Here is a 12190-nt window from a genome sequence, read left to right as displayed (position 1 = left end):
GTATTTTGGCTCATTAAATCATGACTTCAATTACTAACAAATATACAGCAGTAATAAAATTACCATTTGAAATAATAATTCGGCAGTTTTTCCTTTAAAATCACTGCAGATATGAAATGATCTACTTGCTGCTTACTGGAAAAACTGTCCTCATGTTGTTTTTGGAAAAAGAAGGGCACAGTGACAAAAAACAAGATGGCTCATTGTTATGGCACCACAACCTTGATAAAACAGAAAAATAAATAAAGTGAACGTCGAACTATCAGAGCACAGGTCACAATATACCCAACAAAACCAAGCACTGATCTTCACCTGACACACACAACCACACACACAGCTCAATCAGCGTTTCCACAAAACACTGCCTCAGACTCAATGAGCTCTTTGTTTCAGGAAGGCTGCGCATTCCTCTCATATCAGTGACATACGTGAGAATCGGATCAGAGTCGACTGCCCTGAACTCAGTGTAACATACAGCGATGATAATGACAGAGGACATCACACACGGATGTCGAGGACACCGTGTGTAAATAAACACAGAGGTCAAGAGTCAGTGGAAAAACTGAACGCATGCAAAAATGATCAAACGGCAAGTGAGAAGAGAGCACGCCACGTGATGTCGTTTGACAGAATAAACAGAAGATTCACGGCAACACCTTAAAACAACATGACAGGTCATCAAAAGGTGCTTGTCTGATAGTGAGGGATGTACAGAATGTGTGTGTGTAGCAGTATGCATTAGTGCTGCTTACCAACTGCTGCTTATTAGAGCCCTAATCTTAATGGGGCCATTAAGATTTGTTAGCCGTAATCTTGTTGCTATTATTACTTTTTAAAATACCTGCTTTCTATCTTAAAGGGGTGTTATTATGCTTTTTCACTTTCTGAATTTTAGTTAGTGTGTGGTGTGTATCTTGGGCATAAAAAAAAATCTACAAAGTTACAAATCTCAAAGTCCAGTCTAAAGAGAGATATTTCGTTTTTAAAAAATCCCTTTTCAAGAACTACAATAAACGGCTCTTTTGGACTACAACGCTTGTTTTCCGCATGCAATGATGTCACAACACGGTCCATTAGAATATCATTAAATTAAATACCTTCCACAGAAATTTTAATTGTTGGAGGGAGGGTAGGGACGAGGTGGGGGATTAGCCTAACTTTAGTGATGCAGCGTGGAGAACCGCTCCAACGAGCCGCAGCGCAACGGGTATAAACACAAGCATTGACCAGAGTGGCCGCTTCAGAGCTGTAACGCACTGCAGACGTGTGCAGTGCACGGGGTCGAAACACATGCTGAAGACGCGATCTACTCCAGTTGCCGTGTCGGAGCCGTAACGCGGCGCAGACGTGTGCAGTGTGAGGTAAGAGATTTATTCATCATACAGTGTAGATAACTTCACTTATAACGCAAGGGTTTTCAAAACGCATAAACTTGCACTAGAATAGGCTAGGCTAATCAGTGATGATGTTCTTTGACAATGTAATGCAATGAAACTAAGTACGTAAATGATTAAATACATTAGCAGGATAATATCATGTATTGGTGATCTCGTAGGCCGATGATAGGGCCCAACACTACTGTAGTGTATTATTTACTCACCCTCCATGCATCCTAGGTGTATATGACTTCCTTCTTTCAGACGAATGCAATCAGAGTTATATTAAAATTTATCCTGGCACTCCCAAGCTTTATGGGGTTAATAAAGGCCTCCTGTAGCAATCCGATGCGTTTTTGTAAGAAAAATATCCATATTTAAAACGTTAGAATCACTATTAATCTAGCTTGCTCTAACTACTTTGACAAGGGGCATGGCACTACTGAAACACCGTCTAAGCTGTTAGCCAATCACAACGCAGTGGGACAGCTAACCAAATCACAACACATTTCGTTTTTCGGAAGGCAGGCCTTCATTAAACCCGGAACTAATCGAGCCATTTGTGCCAGGCTGGGAGAGATAATGTAATGATGTAAATTATGTTAAAAATAATGTGTGATGAAAAATAATAGCATGAAAGCATGTTCTAGTACACCCCCAAAACAAAATCAAAACTTCGTAAAAGAGCATAATAGGATCCCTTTAATATATTGTAAAATGTAATTTATTCCTGTGATTAAAACTAAATTTTCAGCATCATTTCTCCAGTCTTAAGTCTCACGTGACAGTTCAGAAATCATTCTAATATGATAATTTGCTGCTCAAAAAACATTTATTACAGCAAAAAACAGTAAAATTGATCGATTTTTACTATTTAAAATAACTGTTTTCTATTAGAATAAATTTTAAAATGTAATTTATTCCTGTGATTTCAAAGATGAATTTTTAGCCTCATTACTCCAGTCACATGATCCTTTAGAAATAATTCTAACATTCTGATTTGCTGCTCAAAAAACATTTATTATTATTATTATTATTATTAAAAAACATTTTTTAAGGATTATTTTATGAATAGAATGATCCAAAAGATCAGCATTTATCTGAAATAATAAGCTTTTGTAACATACACTATACCAGAAGCTTGGAGTCAGTATTATTACTAATTAATTCATTATTTGATTAATTAATAATTATTTATTTATTTATTTATTTACTTATCAGAATCAGAATATTAAAATGATGCTGAAAAATCACAGGAATAAAATTACAAAAAAAAAAAAAAAAAAACAAATAGAAAAGAGTTATTTTAAATAGTAAAAATAGATCAAAACTTTACAGTTTCGCTGTACTTTGGTTCAAATCAATACAGGCTTGGAGAGCAAAACAGAAGTCTTTAAAGAAAACATTAAAAATCTTACTGTTCAAAAACTTTTGACTCGTAGTGTACAATGTTAAACGACCTTAGTATCAGTGTGCAAGAGTTTTTGAATTATGTGAGATAAAAACGGTTGATTTGCATCAGTTTAAATCAATTTACATAATAGTTTTTCTCAACCTCTACAATGTGAAAAAGCAAACTTTATTTCAAGTTCATTCAACACACTGTAAAGTTAAGTTGCAGAATAGCAAATTTGTATACAGCAGCAACAGTACAATTCAATTCAAGCCCTCCTTTAAAAACAATTTGTGCAAGTCCGTCATTAAACTATTCTTAAGTGAACGGATGCATTTAATGTGTTTATGTAAGAACAGGTTTATGAATGAGCTACACAGCCTCTAAGGAAGGATGAGGAAGCATGTTGGGTTCAAGCTCACTGCGATTTTCAGAGCGTCAACAAGAAACCGCTTGAATCAACAAACAGCACAAACAGGTTTCTCCTTTAACACGGCCTCACTAAACACATGGTTATACATGATTAAAAAGATGCAATGTGACTGCTATGGAGAGCTACAGCTTCTCATATCATCCAGTAAGGTCTAATCCGAGAGGAAGCGTGTGCTTGACAGAAACATGAGAATGTCTGATTGCACAATCGCTACATTCCATCAGCATACATTCACCCCACCTGCCCATGCCTGTCTTTTACTCCTTTCTTCACATCAAGAAGCGTACACCTGCGATCAAGTACAGTTGGCATCTGCGCTGAGTACGCACAAGCAAAATCACAAGATTGCCTCCAGCAGAAACAACCGTACAAACCGTGAGAAAGCTCATAATCTGCGTATCGTCGAAAATCGACATCCTGTCTGAAATGACTCACCTGTTATGTAGGCAAGGTTCGGGTTTAAAGTCTGAGTACTCGCTCCCTGTCCCATAATCTTGCCCTGTACCCCTGCGTCCGGTGTGCCCCGTCCTCTGCCTGTCCCGGGGCCCGCGGCAGGGAGGGCAAAACACAGTTCCACTATTCTCAGCAAGCAGGTACTCCCGCTCTGTAATCCTAGACGTCGGAGCTCGCGCTCGCCCCGTTCGTCCCTCCTTCTAACTTCACAACTTCTGTTTTGCTGGCTCGCTCACTCTAAGTCAACAACTCCTTGAAGGCTCCTCCCTCTCAGCAGCCTTGACTTCATAAATAACATACGCCGCTCGTCTGAAGCACGTCAGCTGGCTGGGATGCCAGTCATACCCGGTGCCGAATTTTTCTGCAGGGGGACCAGAGGAGATGGGAGCTGGTCTCTACGGTCTTGACCTTAGGTTGCTACACACCTTCATTTCCCAAAATGCATTAGATTGTGCACTGTAACCTGAGAGGGGCTGCAACACGAGCAGGGGCGAGGTGGAGCGTTTGACTGGCAGGAAGTGACATCACAGAGGGCTCGAGTTACAGGGAGTGAGACAGATAGAAAGGTGGTGGCACAAGCTGATTATCTACATGTGCGTGGGAGTGAAATGAAGACTGTTCATAGTATATACTTACAAGGATGCTGTGAACAGCTAGGTGTAACCAAAATGGGATAAAAAGTTCCAGACAGTTATGCCGATGAGAAATTAAATTAAGCAACAATGTCGTAATGTGGTCACTATAGTCATAGTTGCGTCCACTGCCCAGTGACATCTAATGAGGACATGCAAACTCATACTTTACATTTGGTGAATAGTATGTATTTAGAAAAGAGGCCACTTTGTTTATTCAGTAGGAATAAATAAAATGAAGTCATGAGATAAGGCTCGAGTTTAAAGGGGTCATCGGAGGCCCACAAGTTGATATTATTCCTTAGGGTCTTAATGAAAAGTGTATAATATACTTTGGTTAAAAAAATCTCAATTGTTGTGTAAAACAACACAGTTTTTACCTTGTCAAAAAAAAAAAATAAATCAACCCATTGTGATGGATTGCTCCTGTAAATGCAAATGAGCTCTGCTCGCCCCGCCCCTCTTCTCTCTGTGGAGTGACGAGCCTGTTTACTTTAGCCGCATTTAGCATGTTTAGCCGCAAAACTTGCTAACTAGCATGTTATTAGGAAAGGTGATTGCACAGATTCATAAAAAAACCCTTACACTCACTTCTGCTGTAGGTGAAGCTGGATCACGATTGATTTGCATGAACATAGACGCATTTATGTAGACTGGGAGGTGCATTCCCTTTACAAACAAATGTAATCCACTGCATCTTCAGCTGCTCAGATGTCGGGAGTAAATGACGACCACTATGTTCGTTATTACATCCAGCAACACAACACCTCAATCGCTCAATCGGAGATATTCTAATTTACATCACTGCTCCGGCATCGAAACAATGGAGGTCGGACTGTTACAACTGATTTAAGGCGGGTCTAAGGTAAGACACCAGTGTCAATCAACTATTGTGGGAGCGGAATGGCTCGATTTAAAAAAGGGAATATTACTTTTAAAGATTAATTAAAAACCACTGCATGGATTTTTATCATTATAGGGTAGATTTGTACATACACTACCAACACACATTAATGTTCAAACAACATGTAAAAGTGAACTTTGCATCCGATGACCCCTTTAACAAACTTTACTTTTTCTGAACGATTCATAACTTTCAATTCAACAGGTGTGTTGGGATGGATGCATAAAGTCATCCATACAATGTGAAAAGTAACCATACAGGTGAAGTTTATCACATTAACTACAGTATATATGAAGCTAAATCTATTATTTATGGACCTAAGAGGTCATACTTTTTTTGTATGATAACATAACACAATTTTATTCGCATAATCACAATTTTTCAGTTTATTCAAAAATTAGTTTGGATTTTTTTTTTCTATGAGCAAAAACTTTTTATTTTTGTTCCAGTTTCAGTTTTACAGCGTCTTTTACGAGAGGGTACTATAATACCATAATGAGAGTTTATTGTGCTAATACATTTAAAATATAACAATAAATCAGCTGATTTTCTTTTTAAACAGAGACAGATGCAGTTTTATTTGTGCATTTGATATTTTTAAATAGTCTAGTAATGGAGCCATCAACACCGTAAGTGCAAAAGGTGTATATCAAAGTAAATTCATAATTTTATTTTTTGTGTTTTCTAAAAGTACTACAGTACTTTTTTAAAGTACTTTTAAAGTATTACTTCTAAAAGCGTCTAATAGATATGGTTCATAACGTAATTAGTGCTCCTGTAAGATAACGGGTCAGGTGTCTATGACGGGATCACAAGAACACCACTTCTGTTATGTTCTGAACACATAAGCAAGTAAGTAAGTAAGTAAGTAAGTAAGTAAATAAATAATTAAATAAATAATTATGTGGAAACCATTAGAAAACAAGAAAGAAAAAAATAATGCTTGGCCTCTTCGAGCTTTTATACCCATTTCACCTTACACCTTTTTGTGAAATGTAGTGTTTGAAAAGTGTGTTTATGCTATTTTTGAAATAATGCCATCTGTTTTGGCATTTATCATCTTATGCAGTGCCATGCAGACATCTTTCAAAAGTTTGGGGTCACTAAGATCGGCCAGAATGCATTAAATTTTTTTGTCAGAAGTGGCATTTATAATTACTTATCTGGGGGATGCAACGAAATGAAAACTCTTAATGATATTAAATTTAAAAAAGCCAATAAAATAATTACGTTTATTGAAAGCAACACAAAATTGTTATTTTATTCTGCAGCCAAAATTTCATTGCATCCCTAACTAATCTTATGAACTTTATCAAATAATTTTTTTTTTGAAGTTATATTTATGGGATTTTTTTTATACCTTTTTTGTGAGAGGACAGTGGAGAGCTGACAGAAGAGTACTGGGAGGAGAGAGGGAAGTAGGATCAGCAAAGGACCTCAAGGCGGGATTCAAACTCGTGTCACAAATAAATACAAATAATACAAAAACAAATAAATAAAAAAAGAAGGTAAATCCAAAAGAACTCCATGTCAAAATGTTACACTGAATCCCTCTGGAGAAGGGAGTTTTCCACACAGGACATGATGTGGCTCGTGTTATCCGTATGTGTGGGAGTCTGGGATCAGAGAGATGGAGCGCCGAGACGGAGGAGGACAGAAAAGCAAAGCTGGCTGTGTTTAGTGTCAGTCAGAGCCAGGTTTTTCAGTGAAACACACACACACACACACACACACTCACAAAAGTGCTGTGCTTGGATAAACTCACTTAAGCTGTCAGCAGACAAAAGCCAGAAAGGGCTGAATGAAGCAAGATAGATAAAACTGGTTCATTAAATAGAATACAAAATGTAATGCTACACATTAAATACTCTTAGCGTATATAAACAATTTGTTTAAGTATCAATTAAAAGATTTCCCAAGTATCCAAATAATAATGCCAGAAATAAGAAAACCTCCACTGGTCTGCACTTCAGATAAACAGAGCAGACAGTTTTATTCTGCCAGCGGAGCGTGTTAACAGAACTGCCCTTCAAAACACTTGAGACAGCATACAACTGCTCAACTTTCCCACAATCCAGCTAAAAAAAGGGAGAAATCTCACACACATACAAAACTAAAAACATACAAAACTGCTTAGTAGGGGTGTAAGAAAATATCGATACACGTGTGTATCGCAATATTTTGTTTGACAATACTGTATCAATTCTCAAAAATGAAATATCGATATTAAAAAAAAAAATAAATAAAAAAAATAATAATCATCATACAAGACTCATGACAGTTCCTTCATTTTGAGCATACATCCTGATCGTTTGATTGGAGTCCTCTTATCTCTGAACTTAAACAGTGACAGGAAATACTAGCATAAGGGCACGCCACTAATGTTAACGTTAATGGAGGATGAAAGAATAGTTACTGCTCCCACCTTGATGTAAAGTGTGGCGTCATTTTGGCTTTTGAGGTAACGTTCGCTCCAGGATGCGGCAAGCATCGGAACCGGCGTGCAGCCACCACCCGTCTGTGCAGCAGAAGCACCCCGTGCAGCCGAGGCGGCGCTCGCACCTCGGTTCCACTGCTTGCCGCGTCCCGTGTCCTGAGAAAGGACCTTCGCACAGGGCGAAGGGTGCGGTGGGGTAGCCATGTGGCTGCCCGCCGCTTTCTCTAATGGTGGGGCTGTTTTGTGCAGTTGAGGCAGTGCTCGGGTCGCAGTCTGAGAATAATTACAAACTGAAAAACCTGCAAAATCCAAAACTTGCGAAATTCTCAGAACAAAAAGGTTCTTAGAATATCCAATATCTGTATTTATTTTATTGTTTTACAATTATTTTCTTTTCTTTAGGAATCCTGCAAATATTTTTCATTGATATTAAGCAGATGTAGATCTTAAAGGGGTCATCAGATGCTAAGTTCACTTTTTCATGTTGTTTGAACATTAATGTGTGATGGCAGTGTATGTACAAATCTACCCTATAATGATAAAAATCCATGCAGTGGTTTTTAATTAATCTGTAAAAATAATATCCCATTCTCAGATGCCTGTCGTTGTGGCGTCACACCCACAGTGGTGTTCCCACCATAGTTTATTGACATGAGTGTTTTACCTGAGATCAATTGTAACAGTCCGACCTCCATGTTTTGATGCCGGAGCTGGGATGTAAGTTAGACAAAAATTGAGCGATTGAGGTGTTGTGTTGCTGGATGTAATAATGAACGTACTGGTCGTCATTTATTCTCGACATCTGAGCCGCTGAAGATGCAGTGGATTACGTTTGTATGTGAATGGAATGCACCTCCCGATCTACATATATCCGTCTATGTTTGCGTGAATCATTCGTGATCCAGCTTCACTTACAGCAGAAGTGAGTATAAGGGGTTTTTTATGAATCTTTGTGATCGCTTTTCCTAATAATGTGCTAGTTAGCAAGTTTAGTGGCTAAACGCGGCTAAGCGCAGCTAAAGTAAACGGGCTCTTCACTCCACAGAGAGAAGAGAGGGGCGGGCGAGCAGAGCTCATTTGCATTTAAAGCAGCCTCGACCAGAATGAGATGATTTTTGCAGAGCTGATTTTGGCAAGGTAAAAAGGGTGTTGTTTTACAAAACCATTGAGAATTTTTAACCAAAGTATATTATAGACTTTTCATTAAGACCCTAAAGAATCATGTAAACTTGTGGAAAATGGGCATCCAATGACCCCTTTAAGTTCAGATCAAAATTATCTGACATGGTTACAATTATAAACTTAAATTAAAGCAGGGTCTAAAAATATATATGGTCTGTTTATAAAAGCTTACATTTTATACATTTAATAACTAACGAATCATGCAAGCACTTTATTTTCCCCCTTTACTCGTACTGCACAAAAAGTGATTCAATAACACTGAACGGTTTGAATATGGTGGTGTGTTCTTAACAGCTTTCCTAAAATTATGTCCTATTCAGAAAATAAGAAATACAGTATCGCAACATATCGTATCGCAACCCCTGTATCGTGATACGTATCGCATCGCCAGATTCTTGGCAATACACAGCCCTAGAGCTTAGGGTTGGGAATCTCACTATAGAGAACTATAAACAATACACAAACTACACCATAATTGTTTGTCTTCAATGTACAGAAAAACTTCACTGACACTAAGCTTGAGATAAACACATGCCCTAATAAAAATGCACTATGCTCTTTGTGGTATTGTGGATAAATCAGACTGCTTTATAATGTATCTGGTATAAAGATGTTTTATTGGTTGACTTCCACAGTTTTGTTGAAAGGTTTTTTGTTTTAAATCAATCAATCAATAAATAAATATATCAATAAATATAGTGTATTCACATTCTTGCATGCGGAAATGATTGTTTATAAAAAATAAATTAATTAATTAATTATAAATAAAATAAAATAAAATAAAAAAATTGATTTAGTAAGCTTGGCTCAAAGGTTTTTCCTCTTATAGCATGAGCTGATCTAGTTAGTGATCAGGGCTGTGTCGATTTCTTGTCTCACATCCTTTTTTGCTGTGTGACATTTACTGTACCAGACAACCTCTATAGTCCCATTTAGCCACTTATTAGCAGCCAACTTTTACAAGACACAAATTAAGAAAACAAACAATAAAAACCACTAGTGGTAGTATTATATGTTGTAGCTGAAATGTGAAAATACCATGAATTTCTGGGAACCACAGACCTTATTTCAGGCATTTAAATAAACTGATGCATGTTCTTGCCATCTCAGATGATCTGAAAGAATCACAGAATAATTTAATGCGATCTAAATAATAATGACTGCCTTTTCTATAAACCATTGTTGATATAAACACCAAGCTTATGGATTTGATTTTCTAGGAACACGTCTACCAAATGTAACGATGTACAAAACCTGTAAGGCAGAGGCATTAATAAATGTAAGAGAAACTTGTATGTAAACAGGCCTAAGAGCCTAATAGGCTGCATTGTTCTATAATAACAGAAACTGTTACTGTAAGGCAGACACAGCTGACAGCGCACAGGTTTCCACCAGCTCTACACATGACCTTTTGCATGCAGCAAAAGACAAACACCAGCGCCATCTGAAGGACAAGCAGTGTTATTGAAATTTAATTCAAATCATGCAAACACAAAACAACTCATGTAAACAATAAAATCATTACACCAATAGCATGAATCAATCCTGAATACTCTGACTCTGTAATAGAGACAATGTGTAGTGTTATGAATAATCTTATGTTTGTTAGATGTGGTGAAACAAAATATACTTTCTAGTATGTCCATCTACAGCAACTATATTGCAATATATAACATCACTTTGATGTACAGTGACTCAGTGTGTGATACAGAGTTGCTCATATGTCCACCTCACTCTGAACTGCTCTGGCTAGCTGTTCTTTTGATACACCCATGTGAGGCTTTAGAGTCGCATTCAGTTCATTGTTCTGCTCGACTGCTGACTCACTGGACATTAGCATATGGTTATAATGAGAGCTGACCTGTGAAAGAGCTAAAAGAACTGCTAGGAAAAATGTTTAAAATCATCATTTGCAAAGTGCATATATCATGAAGTCTTGCAGGCAGTAAACTGAAATTTTACAGAGTTGCCACACTTCTGAACCAGTGAACTTGCATGTCCTTTCCAGTCAATTGTGATTAATGGATAATAATTTAAGAATAACTTTCAGATCAATTCGCTAACAAGTTATTCAGACTGATTTGTGAACCCATTATTAATAATAAAAAAAAAGTCATTGAGATCAGATTTACAAGTGCAAAAGCTAGATGATGAAACACATTAGTTCAGAGCAGAAATTAAAATTATCTTGATAAAAACGTATGACTTTTCCACATCTAGAAAACACATTTCCAGATTATTCGTGATTGCGGGAACTCTACATTATTTGGAAACCTAAGAAAAGTTTTTATTTTACGTGGGATTTTAAAACGCTCAGTTGCTGTTTGTCACAACAGTCTTAAAGAAGAAGTCCACTTCCAGAACAAATATTTACAGATAGTGTACTCACCCCTTCGCCATCCAAGATGTTTGTCTTTCTTTCTTCAGTCGATAAGAAATTATGTTTCTTGAGGAAACCATTTCAGGATTTCTCTCCATATAGTGGAGTTCAACGGTGTCCCCAAGTTCAAACTTCCAAAATGTAGTTTAAATGCAGCTTCAAATGGCTCCAAATGATCCCAGACGAGGAAGAAGGTTCTTATCTAGCAAAACGGTCAGTCATTTTCAAAACAAATTGACAATTTAAATGCTTTTTAACCTCAAACGCTCGTCTTGTATAAGTCTTCATGAACTCTGTTTTGTTTCAATGCCGTCAAGACAGTTAGGGTATGTCGAAAAACTCCCATCTCGTTTTCTTCCCCAACTTCAAAATGGTCCTACATCACTGTGTTTACAAACCCAGTGTTTACAAAGTAAACATGCAAAGAACATTAAAATAAATAAATAAATAAAAGGTAAAACAGTGATTTTTAACATTGAAAAAGAAAACAAGACAGTTGTTCGACATACCCTAACTGTATTGACCCGGATTACACAAACAATGCACTCACATTGCAGAGACGAGACAGGACAAGACTTTGAGGTTAAAAAGAATATAGATTGCTAGTATATAGATTCACTAGATGAGACCCTTCTTCCTCGGCCGGGATTGTTTAGAGCCCTTTGAAGCTGCACTGAAACTGCATTTTGAAAGTTCAAGCTTTGGGGCACCACTGAAGTCCACTACATAAAGAAAAATTTGGAAATGTTTTTCCTCAAGAAACATAATTTCTTATTGACTGAAGAAAGAAAGACATGAACATCTTGGATGACAAGGGGGTGAGTAAATTATTTGTAAATTTTTGATCCCGGAAGCGAACTTCTCCTTTAACAATGTTAGATATGAATTTTGCTGCTATGCTATCAAAGTAACATTTCAGTTCAGATAAAGTGGCAGTGACGTATGGTTTCATACAGTATGTACTAGATCCTGCTGATGCTCAAAAGAAATTCACCCACGA

General features: G+C 37.2%; 1 protein-coding gene across 6 annotated transcripts in view; it reads right to left on the bottom strand.

The window, feature by feature from the left end:
- Positions 1-12190, bottom strand: part of phactr4a (phosphatase and actin regulator 4a) — a 69586-nt gene that overhangs the window by 35634 nt on the left and 21762 nt on the right. The window contains exon 1 of one of the 6 annotated variants that reach the window (XM_051136785.1): positions 3638-4077. The exons of 2 other annotated variants lie outside the window; for them this stretch is intronic. In XM_051136785.1, coding sequence (XP_050992742.1) covers positions 3638-3692 — 55 coding nt within the window. In that variant the 5' untranslated portion in view covers positions 3693-4077. Of the gene's footprint in view, positions 1-3637; positions 4078-12190 lie in introns of those variants that run through there. 3 more of the 6 variants (XM_051136788.1, XM_051136789.1, XM_051136790.1) reach the window with 3 other exon arrangements.

The sequence above is a fragment of the Labeo rohita genome, chromosome 19, assembly GCF_022985175.1.
Source record: "Labeo rohita strain BAU-BD-2019 chromosome 19, IGBB_LRoh.1.0, whole genome shotgun sequence".
NCBI lineage: Eukaryota > Metazoa > Chordata > Actinopteri > Cypriniformes > Cyprinidae > Labeo > Labeo rohita.
Note: the sequence above shows the minus strand (reverse complement) of the source record. Positions and strands in the feature narration are given on the sequence as shown.